This window comes from Pseudoliparis swirei, chromosome 5, assembly GCF_029220125.1.
Source record: "Pseudoliparis swirei isolate HS2019 ecotype Mariana Trench chromosome 5, NWPU_hadal_v1, whole genome shotgun sequence".
NCBI classification, from domain to species: Eukaryota; Metazoa; Chordata; class Actinopteri; order Perciformes; family Liparidae; genus Pseudoliparis; species Pseudoliparis swirei.
In genome coordinates this window covers 11,654,393-11,677,459 of record NC_079392.1, presented here as the reverse complement: position 1 = coordinate 11,677,459, position 23,067 = coordinate 11,654,393, and the positions used below count along the sequence as shown (strand labels likewise).

Sequence of the window (23,067 nt, the reverse complement as noted above, 5' to 3'; positions counted from 1 at the left end):
ATACACATTTACTTTGCATGTTCATATTATGTAATAAGTCACTTGTGGCCATGCTACACATTTACTTTGCATTTATAAATCCTGTAATAAGTTTTAACGAACAAAACAAAATGCTGGGAGCCTTTAGCGCGACCAAGTAGCAACCTACAACTACCGTAGACAACACTTGAGCAACCTTCCGAGGCAAAAACATTTTTTTTAAAGTATTCATATTTGTAATGTTGTATTAATTCATTAACTTTAAGTGAATTACCGCCAAAAAAACGTATCCAGTATTCACGAAGGGGACCAGGCAATCAGGCGCGAGCGAGCAGGCGAGGGGGCTTGAACAGTGTTGTGGGCGGGGCTGGCTGTTAACGCTTTTACGACAGTTCTCCGCCATTTCCGGTACAAACACATGCACGCCTGAGCGAGGAAAACATGAGAGGTCAAAAGTTATGATCCTAACCTTTAACAGAAACGGAACGTAACACACAGACATGGTAAGTCGGACGTGGCATTCACTAACTGGGGCCGTAAAGGAACCATGAACGGGTCTGCACGAACAGGAGTCTGCCGACAAGTTGTATAACGTTCATTCTGAACGGCTGTGCTAACGTTAGCTATAGCCGAGCGTGCGTGACAGAATCCTACCTGACGTTTACCGCTTCGTGGAGCCAGCTAGCTAACCCACGTCAGTGTGGTCCAAAGAGGTCGGCAGTAGTTAATGTCAGCTGCTTCGGCTTCTCGACAGGCCACGGGCATGTGGCGCGTGTTTACACCCTGTGGGTGGTCAGCGTGTGAGTCGGTGCAGCAGGTGATGATCGCTGTGTCTTCATGACGTCTCTGTCTCTGTTTACCTGCAGGCCAGTTCCATGGTGGCAGTGGGGCTGGCTTTGGCGGCCGCTGGGTTTGCAGGTGAGTGTCTGCTGTTGGATCGGTCACCTTGACGAGACTGCTGGGTCAAAGTGGACAGACGTAGTCTGAGTTTTAAGTTCTTCTCTTGAGGTGTAACTAAGTCTGCTTGACAGGAAAGAGGAGCTCTGAAACAAGTCAAACCGATGATTCAACGTTTGAAACTAGAACAGGCACTCGGTAGAGCGCATACCTTCGCCGCAGCCACTTTTTTGGTACCTTTTCATGACCTTTGACCCGATCGATCCCAAAATCTAATCAAATGGTCCCCGGATAATAACCAATCATCCCACCAAATGTCATGCGATTCGGTTTAATACTTTTTGAGTTTTGCGAATAACACGCATACAAATAAATGCACAGCGATCAAAGCATTACCTTCCGCATTCTCGAATGCGAAGGTAAAAAGAGCAATCAAAACGTTAAATGCAGAAATGTAAAAAGTCCGAGAAATTACATTTGTATCACATACATAACCTTATGGCCACTGGTTTTCTTTATAATACCTGCAGCAATCCAAGTTGCTCTGAACAAACAATTCAGTATCATCTATTAATATAATGCAAATATGTCATATGTATATTGGTTATTGGTTTTTGTTTAAATTAATTATTTAAAGCACATTTGATTCTGAACGTGTGTCATATGGCTCAGGCATCACTTAACATACATTTGCCAGATAGAGATGGGAAAAATAAAAATGGCTTTTAAACATCTCCCAGCCCAAATAACACCCCAATATCATTGCTTACATTAATATAAATGGCAGAAAATTCCCCAAATATCATATGACATAAATATGCCGCATGCTTCCCCTCTTCTCCATCTTCCAGGTCGCTATGCCATGCAGGCCATGAAGCATTTGGAGCCTCAGGTGAAACAGGCCCTTCAGAGTTTCCCCAAGACGGTAAGAAGAAAAAACGTCTTATAAAATGAGTTTATCTCCAAATGGAAGTGTGCATTACAGATACCTCTGAATCTCTTAGTTTACTTTTAATAAGTGTGTTGCCGGTAAGAGTCACGTCATGTTGAGCTTTGAACTGTGCATGTTGCAGGCTTTTGGAGGAGGGTACTATCGAGGTGGATTTGACCCAAAGATGTCCAAGAGAGAAGCTTCCCTGGTTTTAGGTGTAAGGTATGTAGTCTCTCTCTCTCTCTCTCTCTCTCTCTCTCTCTAAGTCCACCACTTCGTTACATGGTCAATATTAGAACTTGCTCAGCGCTGCTCTTCCCACCGATTATTACGACAATAACTCGGTTGCACCACCGTTCTGTCTTGCAGTCCCACAGCCAACAAGATTAAGATCAGAGAGGCACATAGAAAACTAATGATCCTGAATCACCCAGATAGAGGTAAGTGAGGCATTCAAGGTTCACCGTCGGTTCCTGTAGACGCTGTACGTTACAATTAAGTGCTTGGATGACGTGTCGTAACCATGGACACCGTGTGTGTGTGTGGGGGCCACAGGTGGATCTCCCTACATAGCAGCAAAGATCAATGAAGCGAAGGATTTCTTGGATGCCCAGACAAAGAAGTGAAGAGGCCGGCAAAGACAAAAGTGTGTGTCCACGCTGCTCTCCTCCACGTTGTTTGCACTGACTGAATTGAGCGATTACCAGTTTCCGAAACCGATAACTCTCAAATAAAATCACGCCGTACATTGTGCCTGAAATTCTCCTTTGTTGTTGTGTTGTAGTTTAGATCTACTTTTGTGTGGATTCCCACAAAATGGGAACGTTTAAACAATAGATTACCATTATTATTTTTTAAGTCAGTCTTAAAACACAATTATTATGTAAACTTTTAATCGCTTTAAGAATTGCTTTTATTAAAAACTGCAACATTGACACCAGCGGATTAAGTCGGAGAAGAGGAGCAGTTGCAGCAAATAAAATGTCTCCCCACAGCTGTGAGAATCCGTGTCAAGGTGAAGGGCACAACACTTATACGAGGAGAGAGCTCAGCCGCTCTCCCGCAGCAGGAGTTGGACGTCCCGTTGGCGTGAGCAATGACTCGCTGCGTTTTATACTTTAGACTTATACGCTCTGACGCCGTCCAAAAGAGCAAACTGAGTGAGGAGGATATTAAACTGCTGGAGACTCCTGTGCTTAGAGGTTGGTCCTGCCCCCACCAATAAAACAACTGACTGGTGATTACAGCCAACCATGAGCACGACCAAAAATATGGGTTAGATGTTATAAATATATTTAACCTTTTCATTGGCGATCCATAAAAACTACCAACTTGCAACATCAATCGTATAACTTTTCGTAAGAGCACGACACGGTTGAGTTTTAGATCTACATGGAAGATCAAGTTTATTTAAGAACTACCTGCATACAAAACATATTGCACATCAACCAACCAGAATGATCTTTAAAAAAAAAAAAACATACTGTAGTAGACCCAACAAAAACACTTGATGTCACAACTCTCAGTAGTCCAATTTGTCACTTGTCTCAAAAGAAAACCCTCGGCAAAGCATGTTTTAGTGTCGAGAAAAAGAAGAGCTTCTCCTGTTTTAGCCTCTTTTTAAATACTGTACATTTTTAAATAAATAAACCAAATAAATCTCCTTCCTTAGTGAAACAGTCATGACTAGTTTCCAGCCAGTCTGTGGAAGAACCATGAAAATGACATCATTGTCACCTGGGCTAGGTTTTCTAGAAACATCTCAACCGAGCGTTGACTAACCTTTTAAATGAGCTGGAATTCTGGAAGAAAAAATAAAAAGCACTTATTATCCCCCCCATGTCATATATTCAATGAAATTGCCCGCTTTTTTTTTTTTTTAGCAACAAGATGTTTCCAGGAAACCCAGCACTCGATGGATACATCGCTCTCCAGCACTTAACAGCAACGGCCAGTTTCCAGACTCGACTACAATCAACTTTGAAACGGAAAAAGGTTTTGTTTCAGTGCAATAAAAAAAAAACATCTTCTATTTTGTTTCTTTTCCAGACACGCTGTTGTAACATTTCTTGTATGACCAAAGTGGTTGCATATTGAAAAAACAGAAAGCAGCTAATGTCAAACTCCTCAACAGAGAGCGAGAGATATAGATATAGATATATAAAGGATAACTGGACTCATTCTCCCCGCAAACATTAAGAATAGACACACCTGATTTTAAAAAGATATGCCTCTGAAATCCTTTCAGTGTTTGTCTGCACCTGCCCACAGTGCCATGAGGGTACATTAAGCACAAGGAGACGGCTCATCTGGTCCAACTGTGGCAGAGAGGGGGACCGTGTAACACAGAAACAAGTGAAACAATTCCAGATGGTGTGCAGAGCCAGGCAACAACATGTTGAATCTACTCTCAAGGCACAACAGATGATCACATGTATGTCGAACATACTTGGGTTTCCAACAAACCGATCTGCACTGTGGTACTGCTCATGCAGAATATTGAATGTACAAACTACTTCGGATGCACAAAACATCCTGAAAAAGGTCGTGGAAGCATCTTTCCGAGTCCACCTTGGTAAAGGGCAGACATGTTTCTGATCTAAAATCCTGCTATGATAGTGGGGTTTTTTTACTGATAAAAAAGGATGTGTTTGAGTTGATTCCCTGTCTGCACGTACTGCATTCAGCCGACCTCTCCCTGAGCTCTCAATGAAGAGTGGACCGAAAAGTGCAGTTCAGTGGATGTCTGTAAGTTTGTGTATTTGGCTATCTTTGGCAAGCTCATACAGGAATAACTATTGTAAAAAAACGTTCGTAAATTGAATAGTTGGACAGAACACGTGTGTAAAGGGGAGGTTAAGGTTCAGCTGTCTAAAACTTGCGCAGAGAAACGGGTTTCAAATACTTGTAAAGTAAAAAGAAGAACAGTGCTTGTTGCATTTAAATGTTTCAACTTTAAGGCTGCCCCAAAGACGGGAGATTAAATCAAGTGCAGCCAAATCATTTTGTATATTTGAAACCATTTCGTTTGCTCAGGTCTGACTAGGAGAGGCCGTTGACAGCAGGTTGTGGGTTAGAGTCCCCCTGGTAGGAGACTTTGGCGGGAGCTCCGGTGGCATTGCTGCTCTCCGTGTCGGCAGCATTGCTCGAGCTGTTGGTGGTCGCTGGCGCAGATGGTGGGCTGTCCTCAACGATGGCGTCCACCTGGCCCTGAACAGAAATGTGGCATGATCAAATAATGCACTTATGCATTGTATTCAAACAGATTCTCCCTCAAGTAGACAAATAAAAAATAGATTTAAAAAAACAAACAAGCCATGAAGCAGCATCTACATTCAAAAGACCCAGGTTAAAGACTCCATGAAAAGGTTGACTGCGATCCTGCGACTAATTGATGAACACATGACGTTTCGGGACTCACCACATCTTTGTTTTTCTTGGTGTCCTTAGTGGTCGGCATCTGTCTGCTCTGAGAATCAGCCCGGGAGATGTAGTCAGCCACCGTCACTGAAGAAAAGAAACCACGAGTCATGAGAACTGCTCTGTTTTCTTCAAATGACCGGAGCCAAAAAGTTCTTTCAGTGATGCGAAAGCACATCAGTCTTATTCACAATATTGATTTCGCAATTTACACCTCTTGTGGTTTCATAGAGAAAATGGAAGGTAGCCGAACGCGAGCGCGTCCGATGGTTCGTTGGATCCCGTCTGGCAGCCTGAGAGGAGCTTCTACTTCTCGTAGAATACACTGGCCTAACTGGAGGCCACACGCAGACGTGACATCCAACGCAACATCTCAGACAAGTTCATTCGAGGTCAAGCTGACGACGACACACCACACAAACCAAGTGCCGTTGGTGTAATTGACAAGGTGAGAACAAACAAGCTGGAGCCTCGTTGTTAGTGTTGCACAAATAAAACAATACAAGGAAGAAGGAAGATGCATTATTTATATTTGCATGGCATTCCAGTGTGGACGGTCAACCGATCACATCCAATCCGTGAGCAAGCAACACTCGAGTGCCGATTTCAAAAAACGTTTTAGTTTTAGTTGCGTTTGTTACACAAAGAAAAGAAGAAAAGAAAAACCAGGCCTAGTTTGCAACCTTTAAGCCACACCATTAGAACTGATTAGGGAAGGGGACACAGGCAGTTGCCATGGTTACCTGGCTGCCTCTCCTCAGGCGGGCGAACGTGTCGACGTCGACTACGGTTACGACGCTGAGGTTTAGCTTCTGCGTCATCTAAGGACGTGAGGGCAATCACAAAGAAAAGGATTTGGAGCTCAAATTGCCTTTAAACCAGAGCGCTGGCTCCTCCAACACCTGATATGGGAAAGTTCTGCACTGCTGCTAAAAACAGCACCGCTAGCTCGAAGAAATGTTTGACAGACCTTCTTACTAAGATATTCTGCTCAAGCCGACTGACTGTGTCACACGTCTGCCCTGTACGGGTTCTTTGTTTGCATGAACAAGTCTTGAGAGGAATAATGTGGCTTCCCTACCGACTCCATTTTCACTCATCGAGGCGTTGTCCGACTCGCTCATGCCGTCCATCAGTGCGGCGTCCTCGTCGGTTCTGCGCCGCCGAGATCTCCTGCGTCGGTTTGCAGGCAAGTTGGACTCGCTGGTGTCTGTATCGGCTGCCGGGTCGGTCTCCGTGGCACCGTAGGCCTGGTTGTCCTCATGGTCCCGAGGCCCTGCTGCAGAGGCCGATTCACAGAAAATATGTTACAACGACCATCTGACAAAGGGAAGTATATTTATGTGTCGTTCTCTTTGTCGTCTCTGAGCACCCACCTTTTAAAAAATGACAAAACAATCGTTCCAGACCATTTTTACTGCCATTTCAGTATCAACTATATTATAATTAAAAAGGTAAACCAGCATTTAAAAAAAGATTAGCTAATTCCAATTTAAAAAACATTTACATTATGCTGGATAATTTATAAATGAGAGCAAATAAATGCATTTAGACAGAGTAAACAGGTTGTGGTTTATTCCCTTGATTTAAACAAACAGAATTAAAGCTAGTTTTTCCTATTAGGACTCAGTGTTGGAAGTACACTACATGCATCACAACATGGGGTACGCCCACGCTGCCTCTTGAGACTCAACGTGTCCCGCAGATATAAATCCTAAATGAAGGAATTCTGCTAATCTATTTGGCGACCCAATAAACCCCATGCGTCCCACCTGGGGGCCTCAACACGATCTTTGTGTCAAGCTGCTGAAGAGGGAATTTTACCAGAGTTGTTGCTGTATCCTCCTCCTCCTCTTCCTCCTCTCCCTCGTCCTCCAGGCCCTCCTCGGCCTCTGCCGGGTCCAGGCCTCCTGCGGGCATCTCTTTGTGGTCGTGAGCCTCTCTCTCGCTCTCTGCCAGTCAGTACATCAGTCAATCAATAAAATGTACGTGTGCATGCTGTAGTGACAACACAACAATGAAAAAAAATAATAAAAATAATAAAAAAAGCTCACCTGTCCTGGTCCTCTCCAGCAAGGGACCAGTCACTGAGCTCATCTCTGTGCTCTGAATCCGTCTCAGAGGCGTTAGACTGCTCCGAGTTGGTGCCTGGACGAATCACGCAAGTACAGAAAGATTACTGTTTCCTGCACACATGGCACATTTGTGATCAACTGGAAACACCAAAGAAACAAGTGGATTATTATTTGTCAAAGTGCCCACCATATCCGGTGCTGTAGCCGTGGCCTCTGCGGCCACGCCCTCGACCGTTGTAGGAGCGACTGCCATGTAAAGAGGAGGAGGAGGCATTGGCACTGCCATCTGCGTTATATCCTCCTCTTTCCCCTCCTCCTCCTCCTCCCACTCCTCCCTTTTCTCCTCCTCCTCCTGCTCCTCTTTCCCCTCCTCCTCCTGCTCCTCCTGCTCCTCCTGCTCCTCTCTCTCCTTTCTCTCCTCTCTCTCGGTCACCTGAACGATGGACCTGGGTGATCTGACGCAACTGTTCATCAATCTGCATTCTCTCCAGACGAAGCTCCTCAACTTCCTAGTGGGGAAAAAGAGGCAATGGTCAGAATAAAGAGACAAAAATAAACTGAAAATGTGAGCAATTGTATTTCTTTTCTTTACTAAAAGGCTTTTTTTTTATGTAGGGTCGTCACTGCACACAAATGGTTCGTCATCATACACACATCTACATCACATCCAGTGTGCCTTGTGTTGCATATTCTGAATCTTGCTAGGCTGCTTTCCTGTGTATAATCCACAATCTGCCTCAGCTCTTCCTCAAGCTGCTGGCCTTCTGCAAGAAGCTCCGTCATGTCCTACACACACACACACCATGCAAAACACACACACACAAAGCACCAACACAGCACAAAACACAGGACACACACATACATGCTAAATGTACACAGTGAAATTCACACCGCATGCCAGCAGTGATTATGCATGAAGATTACAAAGCATTTGTATGGTATTCACAATGAACTGAAAACAGCTGAAAATATAGAAATAATGATTTCCGTTGTTTACTAGATCGTATTCGTAATAATATGTATCAATATTTAAAACTTAAAGTCAAAATCTAGCTGTAAATTTAAATAACAAAAGTACTATAAATGTGTGTGTGTGTCTTTATATATATTAATGTTAAAATCCTTGGATTTACTGCATACCAACATAAAGCAAGTATTTCTATATTTTGCCTGAAACATCCAAAGGTGTTTTGTTCATATTCAATATTTACTGATTAGTTTTATAAATGTCCTGGTTTCAAGGCATTACTTTATTTGAGTACCTGCTAAGCACAAAATCAAAGCAGGCAGTGGTAATGTTTACATATATGAAGCGCATGCTGGTGGCAAGTAAAACAGGATGGAACAGGCCTTAAGTATGGAAATGATTCCAACATGTGTCCACTCTGCCTCTTCATGCTGACAGCGCTAACTGATTGAACCACTGGTTGGACAGGAAATGCAATAAGAGGTTGTTGGAGCTGTGGCTTTGAGCACATGCAAATCATTTGCACAAAAAATAAATAACCTATGCATGAAAAAAAAGCCCCGTTTCCCTATTTAGTACACACACACGTGTGTCCTTACATTAAGGTAAGAGATGTGGTACTCCAGCAAGACCTGAACATTGCCAATATTCTCCTTCGTACCGACGAAGGTGAAGGGGACCATTCCCTGTGTCAACAAAACAAAACAAAAACACAACACATGTTAGTATGGGACTGACTGAACCAAGTGGAAACAGAGTGTCTAGATTCTTTGCATACAAATAGGAAAAGACAAAACTGGTGACACTCTACAAGCAGCTTCAGTGACAGCGGGAAAGATGTGGCAGTGGCAGCCTTACTTCCTGTCGAGGCTGCTTGTTGTCTTTGTCTCCTTCTATCCTGACCCTCACGACACCGGACTTGTCCACAATCTCCTGGATGACCTTCCCGTTCTTACCGATCACTTTGCCTACGGACACAGAGCAGGGAAAAGATGCAAGTCAAAAAGATGTGGAACTAACTAAATTGAAATAACCTCATAATAAAGTAAATAACTGTAGCATATGGAGCAGTTGCACAGATATTGTTATACTTTTTAGATGACTGTCTTGAAATGTGTTAAACTATTTTCTCTGTCTGTCATGTGGCACTATAATGATCACAACCATGTATGGAGCAACTTGGTGGCCTACATACCCACGAGGGCCCTGGGCACTTGGACAGAGTCCTCCAAAAACTCCAGGTAGTTCCTGGCCTTCTTCACTGCCTCCGCCGTCTGAAAGACAACACAGGGTTACTTAATCTCTTAGACACCCAACACACATGCTCAGTCAGATGTAAACGTCTATATGTTCTGCGAACCGAATACAGTCACTTAATCCTAATAAAATTGGTATATTGGTCAAATATCAACCACTTTGCGATGATTAGAATGCTTCCACATACTTTTTTTAATACGCGCATTTACATTTGTTGTAGTAATGGCTGATATTTATTTATTCCTTTTACCCATCATTGAGCCACTGATGCGTCCCCCAACACTGAAGCACAAAACATCCTACCTCTCCATAAATCCTGAAGGTGCCAGTCTCTTCATCAAGGTCAATGGCGCTGACACCTGGAACCTTCCGTGCTTGCTGAATGTTGTTGCCGTGGCTGCCGATGGCCAGGCCCATCAGATCCGTTCTCACCATGAACTCCTCCTGGAAGGACGACACAAGCTGCCTGGAGCTCTGCACAAACACAAGAGCAAAGTCATTCATCTTTTGGCTTTAATTCATTCACAATACTTTAACTTTGTTTTTATAGCCAAAACTGACAGATATAACGTTATCAAAAATGTTTTTAAAGTAATTGACGGGGTTACAAGTTTTAATGATCTTATAAAAAGCTGAAGAGCACATATTGTGTATCTGTCCTTTTCATTTTAACCCCATTATCAGGAGCAATACTTGTTTGACTCCAGGTTGTTGGTCTACAAACCCATTAACCTTTACTTTTTGAAGGACCCGTGTCATGTAATAAGTTTCACTTCATGACTTCATATTGTATGGTCATAACCTGCCTTTTATCTCACCATGGTGACCTCCCAGGTTTTAGGTTACTCATTGTATTAAGCTGCCTATGTGAACTTCATCATGACTGAACCCCAGCGTTATCGTTCCTGTAACCCTCATAATATATTATGATAACGTTACTACTAATAATAATAATAATAAGGTGTATATATATACTAATATTTGAGTTTTCTAATTTGTTTTGCTTATTTAACTTTCTAATTGAGTTGGTGATCAGTGGTCATTGTTTTCTGGTGTGGGAGCCCAACCGCCAATCCAGCTTCACTATCAGTTAGAGGGGCGTGGCCTAAACGGAGGTATGGTGGTGAAATAGGTGACAGCAACAGCTGTTGAGCTGCGTCAACGTCATGGTGGGACGTCAAAGGGCTGACAAATAGTTATGCCTGTAGGATCTACACCAGGTAACGATCAGTGTGTTGAGTGTATGCTGCCCATTCACTAAATGTTATTGTTGTGTTGATAATCGCTACTCGCGATTATCATGTAGCTTCACACATGTTGATCTGCACCAGGAAAGCCAGATGAGCCACATTGGAGCTCCTGTGAGTCAGGAGACGACAACCAAGGAAGCTGAGCTGGTTCCCGAGGCTGCTGCTACAGACCTGCTGTTTCTTCTTTCGTCAGACAATCATTCCCGCTCTTCACTTCCCTTTTCCCAACACATCGTGAGTACTCACAGACATTTCACTGCCCCTTTTTGTTTAGGCTTGTGTGGACAAGTGAAACGGTCACAACCGTTTAAGGCCACTACGATCTCCAGCAACGACTCGGGCCTGCAACGGGGGTGTGGTTGGTGTGTGTGTGCTCGTGTGGTATGAGTGGATTTGTGTTCTTTGTTTTATTTGTGATCTTTATTATATTTGTTGTGGTAGTTGTATTTGTGGTATTGTAGAGGTTCTTAGGAAGAGAGAGCGAGTTATATACATTTTGTGGGTTTTTGTTGTATGAGGATTGGTGTTTAGTTTAGTGAAATATATATGCTGTGGCGTGCATTATGAAACAGTTGGCTGCACCGTCCCTCTGTTAAACACAACCCAGGACCCCGCCCATCGTATATTGTACAGAGCTACATGGGCCGGGGGTTACATTCCCAACTAACCTCCAGGTGTTTTGTGGCCTCATGGTTGCGTGACATTAGCAGCAGCTTGGTCCTGATGCTCCGCAGGTGCATGTCACTCAGCAAAGAAACACGCTTCACGGTCGCCGCATTGTTGGACTACACACACACACACACACACACACACAGGAACAAAAGAAGATTTAACATATGTTGAGCTGCTCCCTTTCTGATGACAACTAGAAAGAAATGAATAGCCAAGTCATCCAGTGTACAAACATCAGCAGGACATATCGTAGTTTAGATGTTATTATGAACATCTAAATGTTACCACAGAATGACAGTGAGACAGTTACCACAATCAGCAGTTGGCTGGTGTCAGGGCAGTATGTGATGTGACAGGCTCCCACGGCTTTCTTAAACTCTTTATGGGCATTATCACTCTGGCACCTGCAATATGAGGAAAATTTATTACTTCAAATATATCAATTCATTATACAAACAAATGGTTGTCCTGCACATCTGTCAAACAGCTGACAGGGGATTGGGTAAATCCTGAGAGAAACTCAACGCTCTCATAAATACAGACCATATGTAAACAATAAACGAGCTACTGTGTCTATGTGTGTTATTGTCATTAATTATAAAGAGAACAAGCATGTGTATTGAAGATATAACCTTCCTTATGGTTGTTAGTGTTAAGCTGGTGTACATACGCTTCTTGTAGATCTTGAGGAACAGGGACAGTGCACTTGTGAAAGGAGTTCTTGGTGATGGCCTTGTTAGGGTTGACTGGACGCAGACGCTCAAAGGTCACTATCTCATTGTAGGTGGCGTCGCAGGCTGCATACTCTATCACATAGAACTGTAAAGACAGACAGGCATACATAACTCAATTAGGGGTGTCGCGATATGAAGCTATTGATGATAAACATATCGCAAATATTTGATATTGATATTATGTCAATGATACACATGACAATATCAATGAAATAATCCAACAACTCTTAAATCATTTTATAGATACAGCTAATAGTTAAAGACTTTCTTCAGCTTCAGCACAATAAACAAAGTTAAAGGGACAGTTCACCCCAAGATCACAAATAAATATTTGTCATCTTAATTGTAGTGCTATTAATCAATCTAGATTGTTTTGGTGCGAGATGCCTAGTTTTGAAGAGTATTAATGATAACACAAAGACCTGATAATAGATAATAACAGTTAATGTGTCTTCATAAGGAACAATACTCACATCTCCCTTCATCATGCGGACTTTAGCGAGCCACCAACCACAAGGCTCCTGATCATTGGCTTTTGAGAGGATCTGACAGGAGATGACGAACGAGACAGTCAGACACAAACAAAATGGTGTAAGAAAGGAAACAAGGAAAGACAAAAAATAGACGTGTCCTGCTCACCTCCACCTCCTCGTCCTCTCCAATCTCCTTGCCATCAGCGGGCGGTGGCATCCTGACATCATTGAAGGGCACCTGGCGCTCTGGCTGCCAACTGAAAAAAAAGATGGTCATTTCTTATCTTGTGACATTGTTGTACTTTGGTCCCACGTTTGTCTTAAAATGTTGAACTTGACAGCTTGAATACAGGAGAAAGAGAGAGGGACTCACTTGTTCTCAAAGGCAATGGTGAGAGAGTCATCGTGGATATCTTTGACAACGCCCTGCAGGACAGACGGAGACAGAGTAAACACATAAGTGAGCTGGGTGATATTAGGTGCCACCTATTCAAGAAACTGTTTGTACAGGACAGAAATAGTTGATTAAGTTCTCTCCTTTGTGATGCGAATTAAGGAAATAATACAACAGCATCAATTCCAGGTTTTAGTTTAAGGAGCTCAACTCAAGCTTGAGTAAAGGGAACACTAATACATGTGTGTGTCCTACGTTCTAACTTGTTTGTCACTGTGTGTTAGTAATAATAAAAGTGTTGGGCAAGACAGACAACAGCTCACAACTAAGACTATTCACAGCTAGATCTGCTGATTATCGAGAGAAACAGAGACCGTTTTAATGTCAATTTAGAGTGATTTTAGGAATCAAGACAAAACGATTTTCAACCCTAATTGATTTCATTTTTAGCGTGAATTTTATTAACAGATATCTTAAAATATGGGCAAAAACACCTATAAGAGAAGGCCACAAGGAAAACGTAGGATTTTTTGTATTTATTTGAAATGGATGTTGAGTGCAGAGCTGAAATGATTAGTTACTATTTTGGTTGTCAATTACCTGTAATTATTCAAGAAAATATGCCAAATATTCTCTGGTTCAGCTTCTCAAAAGTGAGGGTTTGTCTCCATTCATTGTCATTTGCAATAATTAACAGAATACCTTTGGGGTTTTGACAAACTGGGTGAGACTAAACATACAATGCGAGAGAAATGTAAAATACTTTTCATCAAAAGAAAATAAATCAAATACTAAATTAAAACGGAACACAATTAAAAAAACATGAGCTGCTGAACCTATTTGGGTGTAAGAATTGGCTGCCCATTTACACACACTAGAATTGAATTGTGAGATCTGAACAATGTAAGACACTTGCTCATCTCTTCTGAAGGTGGGATATCAATTGCATTTTAATAGAAACATATGATCAAACAGACATAAGACTCCACAAATGAAATCAGAGTCGGTACACAGAGAAAAGCAGTGGGGAGTAGGACAGTCTCAAACAGGAGTCAGGAGGAATAGGGGTGAGGCCAAGAAGGGAAATGACATAAAGGAAAGGAGTACGAATAGCAGAGGAGACGAGAGAAGGAGGGAGGAAACACACAGGAGAAGAGGTGGCAGGAGAGAAGCCGCGACTGTTCCACACAGCAGGTCTAGAAATAGCTTGTACGTCTACGGTATCAGTGATCCTCTCCTGGCATGCCAGCTGGTCGGGATTGACAAGGAACAGCTGGCTTCCCTCACTCGCACACAAAATAACTTCGGCGTGATGAAGTATCAAATAATAGACATCCGTGGAGTGGCTAGGTGCAGTTCACCGGGACCTCGAAGTCACCGTCATAACGAGCCACGGTGCCTCCTAATCATGACGTATTTTAATAGGAGACATGATCAACAGCGTTCGTAACCGCATAAATTGTATGGCAGCTACTTCTCATATGTTTTACACCGTCAAACACAATCTACTTTAGTCGGTTGGTCGTTTGACGTCAACAGGGAGGCAGCTCGTGAGTCAGCTAGCTAACGTTTAGCTCGGAAAGCTGCAACCGAACGTCAAGCACAATCAATAAAAGCTTGTATCGGTGCTATATGCCATGAATTGAATATATGGTCGTGTTTTGTCCACTCCAAGTACAAAGAAAGGTGGATAAAAAGTGACAATTGTCGAGCGACGCTAGCTTAGCCCGCTAATGTTTTAGCTAGCACGGCTAGTACGAGCTAAAGGCGTGCAGCTAGTAACGCCACTAGCTAGTGTGTGCAGAGCGAGTGGGAGCTATTGCCGTGGTCCGTGAGATGTCTACTAAAAGACCGCATGGTGTAACGTGTCGGGCATTAACATTGATGAGGGGGTATTTACCTTGTAATAAGCCCCGTTGGAGCCACGGACCTCCACCACCAGTTCCTCCATATTGGACACGCAAAGGATGCCGGGACGACAGGTGCTCCTCGAGGCGTCGGGGCAGAAGTGTGCAGGCTGGAGAGGTGACTGCTCCATGACGGCGGGGTGCTTATTGCTTACCTCGAAAGACAAACATTAGACTCTAAAGAAGATTAATTGTGTTTCCTTACACCGATAATTCAACAAACTGAAGCCTCGTCTGATGCCATACTATATTGTGGTTGTCCTGGCCCTTTAAGAGTGCGATGAAGGCAGTGTAAGTAACTAAGTGCATTTACTGAGTAGCTGACTGGACATTATTTAAGTACATGTCCATGTCATGCTACCTTATACTTCTACCCAATTACATTTGAGAAGCCGATATTGTACTCTTTCCCTCCACTACATTAATTTGACAACATGAGTTACTTTGCATCGTCCTTTTTAATACAACATATAAATCAACTCAGGCACGTGCACAGACATTTTGGGGGGCAGGTGCTCAAACCCAAAAAAAAGGGCACCCATCGGCAAAATGATTTTTCTATTGATCACTGTAACTTGAAGTGAGCAAGTAATTGGTTGTTACGAAACACCTGAAACACATTGTATCGTGAGAAGACATGAGAGCTGAACAAAATGACATATTACAACTTGTTTTTATTTACAAAACAATAGGAGCGGAAAAAATTACATATAATTTACAACTTACTAACTTCGACCACACGGCTGAAAAGAGTAAATGCAACACACACAAAAACTTACTAACTACTTACTAAACCAGAGTGAGGTCATGCCAGGAAATATCAGACTGAGGCTTTATAACGTGTTTACAGAAGTCTGATATTTCCCGGGATGACCTCATTCTGGGTTAGTAAGTAGTTATTACAAGTGTTGTTTTTTTCTTGCGTTTACTCTTTTCAGCCTCTGCAATTACTCATATAAGATTGATCTTTGTAGCGGGGGCTTGTGAGCTCCGCGGAGCATGTCGAGGCGAAATTCTCACAAGAACTCAAATAAATGCCCTGACAGATATCTAAACACATTTGGGGGGAATTGATGACAGAGAGAGTAAGTTGTATTCTTAAATACTGATTAATGAAGAAAAAATGTGTCTACGTCCCTGGGAAATAAATCTTGAGCCGGAGATTTGCCAGTTGTAGAATTACAATATCCTATTTCTGATGTTCAGTTGTGTCTTTTCCCCTAGTCATGTGGTAGAATAGGTTGGCCGTACTCAAAGAAGAAGAACAACTCATATTGTATTTAATTTCTGGATATATTGTACTTGTGTGATACTGGGTATTGACTCTGTGCAGGTCCATCTACATACAGATGTTCCAGATGTGTGGGGGTGTGTGTGTGTACGTCTGGCTCGGCGAAATGAGGTGACATCTTTGTATGTATTGTTTATGTATTTAATGTCCTGTACTCTAGGTGTATACAGTGGGAGGGGTGGGGGGAGTGGGTTTGTTATCTGATATTTCAACAAAAAGATGATAAACAATGCAAATATCAGTTAATGTTTACTGTGTTAACCTGTCAATATTTCCAAATAAAAGAATACATTATTTGTTTTGTTTTCTTCTTACATATACTGTTGCAGTGTGTCTCATCCTGTACTGTTATTGTTTTATGTGTGTTATGATCTGTCAAGAGACTACAGATGCTAAATAGCTGAAACTACAAGCTGGTGCAGTGCATCAAATGGTGACATTTATGTTAACTTTTAACTGTAAATAATCCCTCTTAAATAATAAGATAATAATATATCATATAATATATTACATTTAGCATCCATTTTGGTTTTACAGCTCATATGCAGCTGTACTAAATAGCAACAGATCACTGAGAACTAATAATATAATATAATAATAATATGAACTCGTATGAATCAAATATATATTTAAAAAACATGGGGGAAATAATGAAAATGTCTCTCTGTATTGTTCAATCGCACGCACGCACTCACGCACGCACGTCAGTCAATGCCATGGAAACCGGACCGAGGGTATTTAAGGCCGCGGACGTTCTGCTTCTCCCCTTTGCACCTTGGACTTTGACACGAGCGGACCTCACCTGTGAACCCTCCTGTGAACCCAAACCTGTGAAGGAAACTCTGAGACTTTTGCACTGCTTGAGACTTTTTGTTGGAAACAAAACTTGTTGGCGAACAGAACTACACGAGATCCGGACTACGAGAGACCTGAGACCCCGAGGAAGACCCTCCGACGACCGAGAGCCGAGGACGAGCCCCTGCTGATGGGCCGGGCTGTGATTTGGACCATAACTGCAGGTAAGACCATTTCTTCATTTAATTTAGCATTTTTATTATGAATGTATCCCCCGTTTGGCGACCCCGGAGGTAAGTTTTATATTTATATTTAGCATTTTTGTTATTGATTCTTACCTTAAAACCATTTAAAACGTTCTCAGTTGAGAAATCATTGAAGCCTTTTGAGTTTATAGTTGAACAGTTCACAATGTCAAGGGGCCTGTTTGAAAAATACATATTTGGTGGAGGTTTCTCCGTGTAAAATGATTATTTGAGGACCGGAATGTCTTAAAAGTCGCTGTATATCTGTGGTATGTGTTAACTATTAGTGTAGCGGATTGAAAACACTGTTATTTTATTTAGAGGGTATCAAATATGACAGATTTTACATTGAAATTTCTGAAAAAAGATGGCGCCTGAGCAGCTTGTTCTAATTCTTAATTCTGAAATAGAATCATGCGTCAGTGTGAGGTCATCACCCCAGGTGTGTTGGAGACGCATCTGATTGCGAGAATGAGTTGGTTTGTTTTGACTGTTTGACTGAAACGTCACTTATTCAACAAACATCTGCCCCTTTTACTTAATACTATCCCATGAACTATTTATTTAACAATTAACCCTCCTGTCGCACAATTAAAGGTTTATAAAGGGGAACGTGAGAAGATATGAAACATTGATGAGTCTGGAAGGTGTGGCTCACAAGTCTAAACAGTTGTACATTGACCTGCTAACTGATTGATTAGCAGCTGGAATCTGAGACTATTATTGCTCAATGTAATATTTCATGGCATGAAGAATCCTGCTTGAATGTTTCCCTGCAGCTGGTGGCGACTTCGTTCAGTTACCTGCGGGCCGACGCGGACAGGCCCGCAGGTAAGTTATCAGGTAAGTTATCAGGTAAGTAATACACTTGTCCCTTTAAACTTACACTTACACTACACTGTTTAAAGTACTGTTATTGGTTTGTATGTGCACTTTATTTTATATTCTACTGTAAATGTAATGTTACAATTCTTGCACTTTGTTGATTGTTGATTGTTTAATGTTATTGTCTAATGTTGCACCACCACACATTCTTTGTATGTGAAAACATACTTTGCGATAGATAGATGGATAGATAGATAGATAGATAGATAGGCAGACAGACAGATGGACGGATAGATAGAGCGATGAACAGATACTTTATTCATCCACAGGGGGAAATTTGGTTGTAGAAGCAAGGTTACAGAGTAAACACACAATATATACAATAAAATAGCAGAGCAGGAAATATTCAATTTAAGACAATTAGATAAAGAAAATGCAAAGTCTATAGAGTATATTATTGTTATTATTATTGTAGTCTATACAGTGAAAGCGGTAAAAGGATTATTGATCAATTTAAGGAGGATATGGTCAGAGGTGACTTATTATAAAGTCTTATAGCAGTTGACAGGAATGTTCTCCCGTATCTGTCCTTTGGTATTCCTGTCCTCTCACCCTCTCTTTAGCTGTGGAACGTCTTGATGAAGCTCCGGCCCCAGTCCCCCAGAAACCAGAAGAGTCTACCAGGAGCAGCCCGACTGCCCGGCAGGACCGATACAGTGCCAGACAGCCTTCCTTCGCATCTGGACGACAGGACCAGATGAAGAGCGGCGGTTGCCTTTCTTTTAGTGGGCGGAGTGAGTAATCCCTCACTCAGACTACAGAAGTACCAGTAATACGATCCCATCATTGGAGGCCAGATCCAACACAATAATGTAAAGGTTGTGTAGTTCAGTTCAAACATATTCATCTCTGGTGTTTGTGTCTCACAGGGCAGGACTCCTCTGTCTCACTCCTGGGGCAGCTGAGGGTGGACGTCAACCAACCCGTCACCCTCAGCAGGCCACTGAACAAGTACAATCATTATTGTGTTGTTCCTTAATAATTAATGTCAGTAATATATTGTTAGTTTACGCCAGTGCTCATTTTTCATCTTCAAAAATTATATTTTGGTTTTGTGTTTTGCCAAAAATAGCTTAAATGACCACAAAGATATTTCATCGTACAAAACATCCTAAATGGCAAAACGTCAACATGTGTCATGTCAGTTGGCAACAATCAGTAACAAATACCAACATTTATCTTCACTCTAAATAATCCAACTAAAGCAATGCATCATTTATATTTACAAGATTTTCATTGACGAAAATAGGAAAGTAAGTAACAGACCCCGGCAGTATATGAAATGATGCTTTTATACCAAACTCCTAACTGGATGGAGAACATTGAAACAAAACCAAAGAACAGACAACATGGAGGACGTCTCCACAACCGCTGGACCTCAGCAGCATGAATGACGTCCTCTGGAGTCTGAGGACAGGAGACATAAGCCGGCATCTCGTCCACCAGCTCCTGGAGAGTCCGTCTGGAAGCTCCTCGCAGCCGGACACAGGGCTCGGCCTTCTGGACTCGCTGAACGTGGCATGTCTCCCATTCATCTTTGGGCCAACGGGCTTTCTGTAAGAACAACTCCCGTCTCACATCTAAAAAACAGAAAAAATAAACCGGAGCATGACGACCACAATAATGTGTATTTGACATGAATACAGAAAGGGCACTTTTCTCATCCAGGGCAAAGGGGCACGTGCTTGAGCACCACTAGGGCTCTACCTGTGCACGTGCCTGAATCAACTAATACATTATGATATATTATTATGGAATAAGTAAGCAAGCAGTATATAAATTAGTTGGAAATTAGCTCCACTTTTACCAGTTGCAGTATTAAAGTATACATTTAAATAATGCATCAATAATTATAATCCAGTAATTATATGGAATAGTTCAAATTAGGTCATTTCCAACCAGCTACATTACAATTCAGTTCACATGTACATGCATTATTAATAATATGCAAATACTATAATATAGCGGGGTCATTCCTCCACGAGTATTACTTTTAAAGCTTAAAGTACATGTGACTGATATTACATGGTTTAGTTAAGTAGGACTTTAAATGAAGAATTTACACAGAATATGTTATAACAGTAGTAGTGGTACTTTTTTCCAGAGTAAAGGAATTCAATACCTCTTCCGCCACTTCCGAGAGCAGTCAGTTAACAACAGTTAAATGTATTATATTAAGGGGATTATTAGTTTGCTCAGATGGCATGCAACTTGTTTTGACTTCCTTTAAAGCACATAGTTTCAGTAAGTGCCCTACAAAGCAACCCTGTATCACAAGAATTACGTTCCCCCAGACCTAAAATGCAATTTGCAGTTACGTTTGACTCAAACGTATTTCTCTCCAAATTACGTTAGAATGAAACGTATTTCTCTCCAGATTACGTTTGTATTTGACGTATTATAATTACAAATACGTCTCTGATGAACGTAATTGCTGTTTTATCTCTCTTTCTTTTCTACAATGCTATGAATTGTAAAAAGCGTCCTCTAGTCTTATTTATTATTTTGTTATATATGTTGTTTCGCCTGCGTATTCTGACAGCAATAAGCGTTGTAACGGATCATATGAATTGGCGTGAAGACTTACTGCTGGTGACTCTCCTTTATTTTCTTCTTTTAGGTGACAATACATGAATTAAAACTCGGCCACTATCACCACCTCATCACCACCGTAACAGAGTTAGTCCCATACGGGTCAAATCAACTATTAAACTTGTTATAAAATGCGCATCTGTCCGTAATCTATACCATAAAGTTCGCATTTTAACCTAAAAAAAAGTGCGCTTCCTTTTAACCTTTCAAAATAAAAGTCCGATTTATCTGTTAAGCGGAAGTAGTATAAAACGTCTATATTTATTCAAACAATACAATATAAAAGTCATACATACATCAAAATCAATAAGGAAAATGCTAAACAGTCAAACAACTCAAAACAAGAAACCCTTCAAGGCGTTATTTACAGGTGTTTTCTCATCAAACAAAACAAAAGAGCAGGTACTGGAAAATTGGAAATAATTAGAGAATTGTTAATAAAACATGATTTACCCTACAACTTCCACTGATATGCATGCAAGCTAATACATACACACACACACACACACACACACACTGACAGAAACACATAGACACTCACATACGTACACACACACACAGGCAGAGACACACACATACTCACACACAGACACACTCTCACACGCACACACACACAGACAGACACACACTCACACACGCACACAGAATGACAGACACACACACACACACACAGAGACACACACAGGCAGAGACACACACACACACACACACATGCATACTCTGCAGACTGACCCTTGACCTCCCAATTGTCTCAGATATAACCCTACTGCTTTATATTTAATATATTATATTTACCTAAATATAAGACTTTGAGGTCATGAGGGGAATCCCCTCCAAAACTTTCAAAAGAGAAAATTGTCACCGCTAATAACCCTTGTACGATCCTTAAAACCAGACTTTTAGTAAATGTTCATACTTTCAATCAACTTAAAGATCTGGATTCTTTTCAGATCCATAGAGGGGGCTCTGAATATGAATACCCTACAGTTTTGGACCGATAGCTCTGAGTTAAGGGCCCCAAAAACAGGTCCAAAGGGTCAAATTGGGTAAACATGTCAGAGCTTAGCTTTCTTTTCCAGGTTGTAGCCACTCCCAAATGGGGTAGAATACAATTGAAATTGTTCATATAGTACAAACATGTAAGGAGTTGTTAACCTTTGAAGGAAGGAATTTTGTTTTTCCCGGGTTTTTAAACCCCTCCCAAGCAGGGATGCTAAGTGCTATATGTTGCCAGCCTACATGGTTGGGCCCCATTTGGGAGTGGCTACAACCTGCAAAAGAAAGCTACGCTCTGACATGTTTCGAAGAAAAACAAGCTAAAATCAGCCCAAGCTCACAACAGGGTCTCAGATTTGTTAAACCACACACCCTCTTCAAGTCCTGGATTTCAGACAGCCAATTAACTCTTGTGGGTGTTTCGGAGGAAATTTCACCCCATCACCTCATTGTAGGCCCTGTCCTGAGTGTCTGTGTTCAATTTGGGATTTCCAGGACGAATATTTAGGAGATTATGGCCATTTTTGCACTTGTCAAAAAATATGCAAATTTAAGAGAATAAGGCCCAATTTGACCCTTTGGACCTGTTTTTGGGGCCCTTAACTCAGAGCTATCGGTCCAACGCCATAGGGTATATCATATTCAGAGGCCCTTCTTTGAATCTGAAAAGAATCCAGATCTTTAAGTTGATTGAAAGTCTGAAAAATTAACTAAAAGACTGGTTTTAAGGATCGTATAAGGGTTATTGGCACGGTGACAATTTTCTCTTGTGAATGTTTTGAGGATCCCTCATGACCTCAAAGTATTACATTTAGGTCAATATAATATATTTAATATAAAGCAGTAGGTTTATATCTGAGAGACAATTGGGAGGTCAAGGGTCAGTCTGCAGAGTATGCATGTGTGTGCATCTGTATTTGTGTGTGTGTGTGGGTGTGTGTGTGCGTGTGTGTGATTCTGCCTGTGTTTGTATGTATGTGAGTGTTCATGTGTAACAGACCCCGCAGTATATGAAATGATGCTTTTATACCAAACTCCTAACTGGATGGAGAACATTGAAACAAAACCAAAGAACAGACAACATGGAGGAGGACGTCTCCACAGCCGCTGGACCTCAGCAGCATGAATGGAATTCCTCTGGAGTCTGAGGACAGGAGACATGAGCCGGCATCTCGTCCACCAGCTCCTGGAGAGTCCGTCTGGAAGCTCCTCGCCTCCCAGCAGCCGGACACAGGGCTCAGCCTTCTGGACTCGCTGAACGTGGCATGTCGGTTCCAACCTGTAGAGTGAATCAAACGGAGACTTTA

General features: G+C 41.8%; 2 protein-coding genes across 10 annotated transcripts; one reads left to right on the top strand and one right to left on the bottom strand.

Moving 5' to 3' along the window:
• The first annotated feature begins 390 nt into the window (after positions 1-390).
• On the top strand, positions 391-3,837 carry dnajc19 (DnaJ (Hsp40) homolog, subfamily C, member 19). Of its 3 annotated transcripts, XM_056414463.1 has the most exons (7): positions 391-482; positions 846-897; positions 1,728-1,801; positions 1,950-2,029; positions 2,177-2,247; positions 2,363-2,453; positions 3,691-3,837. In XM_056414463.1, exons 1-6 carry the CDS (start codon positions 480-482, stop codon positions 2,431-2,433), a joined length of 351 nt encoding a protein of 116 aa, XP_056270438.1. In that variant the 5' UTR covers positions 391-479; the 3' UTR covers positions 2,434-2,453; positions 3,691-3,837. The 3 variants fall into 3 exon arrangements, with proteins under 3 accessions (XP_056270438.1, XP_056270437.1, XP_056270439.1); XM_056414462.1 differs by lacking the exon at positions 3,691-3,837 and having other exon boundaries at positions 2,363-2,560; XM_056414464.1 differs by lacking the exons at positions 846-897; positions 3,691-3,837 and having other exon boundaries at positions 392-482; positions 2,363-2,560.
• On the bottom strand, positions 3,183-15,147 carry fxr1 (FMR1 autosomal homolog 1). Of its 7 annotated transcripts, none has more exons than XM_056414456.1 (19): positions 14,950-15,147; positions 13,029-13,081; positions 12,822-12,912; positions 12,656-12,727; positions 12,119-12,267; positions 11,759-11,852; positions 11,445-11,561; positions 9,830-10,000; positions 9,465-9,543; positions 9,128-9,237; positions 8,869-8,955; positions 7,957-8,088; positions 7,490-7,811; positions 7,282-7,375; positions 7,052-7,179; positions 6,309-6,506; positions 5,971-6,048; positions 5,229-5,314; positions 3,183-5,017 (listed from the first exon to the last, which is right to left on the bottom strand). In XM_056414456.1, exons 1-19 carry the CDS (start codon positions 15,085-15,087, stop codon positions 4,850-4,852), a joined length of 2,367 nt encoding a protein of 788 aa, XP_056270431.1. In that variant the 5' UTR covers positions 15,088-15,147; the 3' UTR covers positions 3,183-4,849. The 7 variants fall into 7 exon arrangements, with proteins under 7 accessions (XP_056270431.1, XP_056270429.1, XP_056270430.1 ...); XM_056414454.1 differs by having other exon boundaries at positions 8,869-8,964; positions 14,950-15,146; XM_056414455.1 differs by having other exon boundaries at positions 8,869-8,961; positions 14,950-15,146.
• Positions 15,148-23,067: the final 7,920 nt, after the last annotated feature.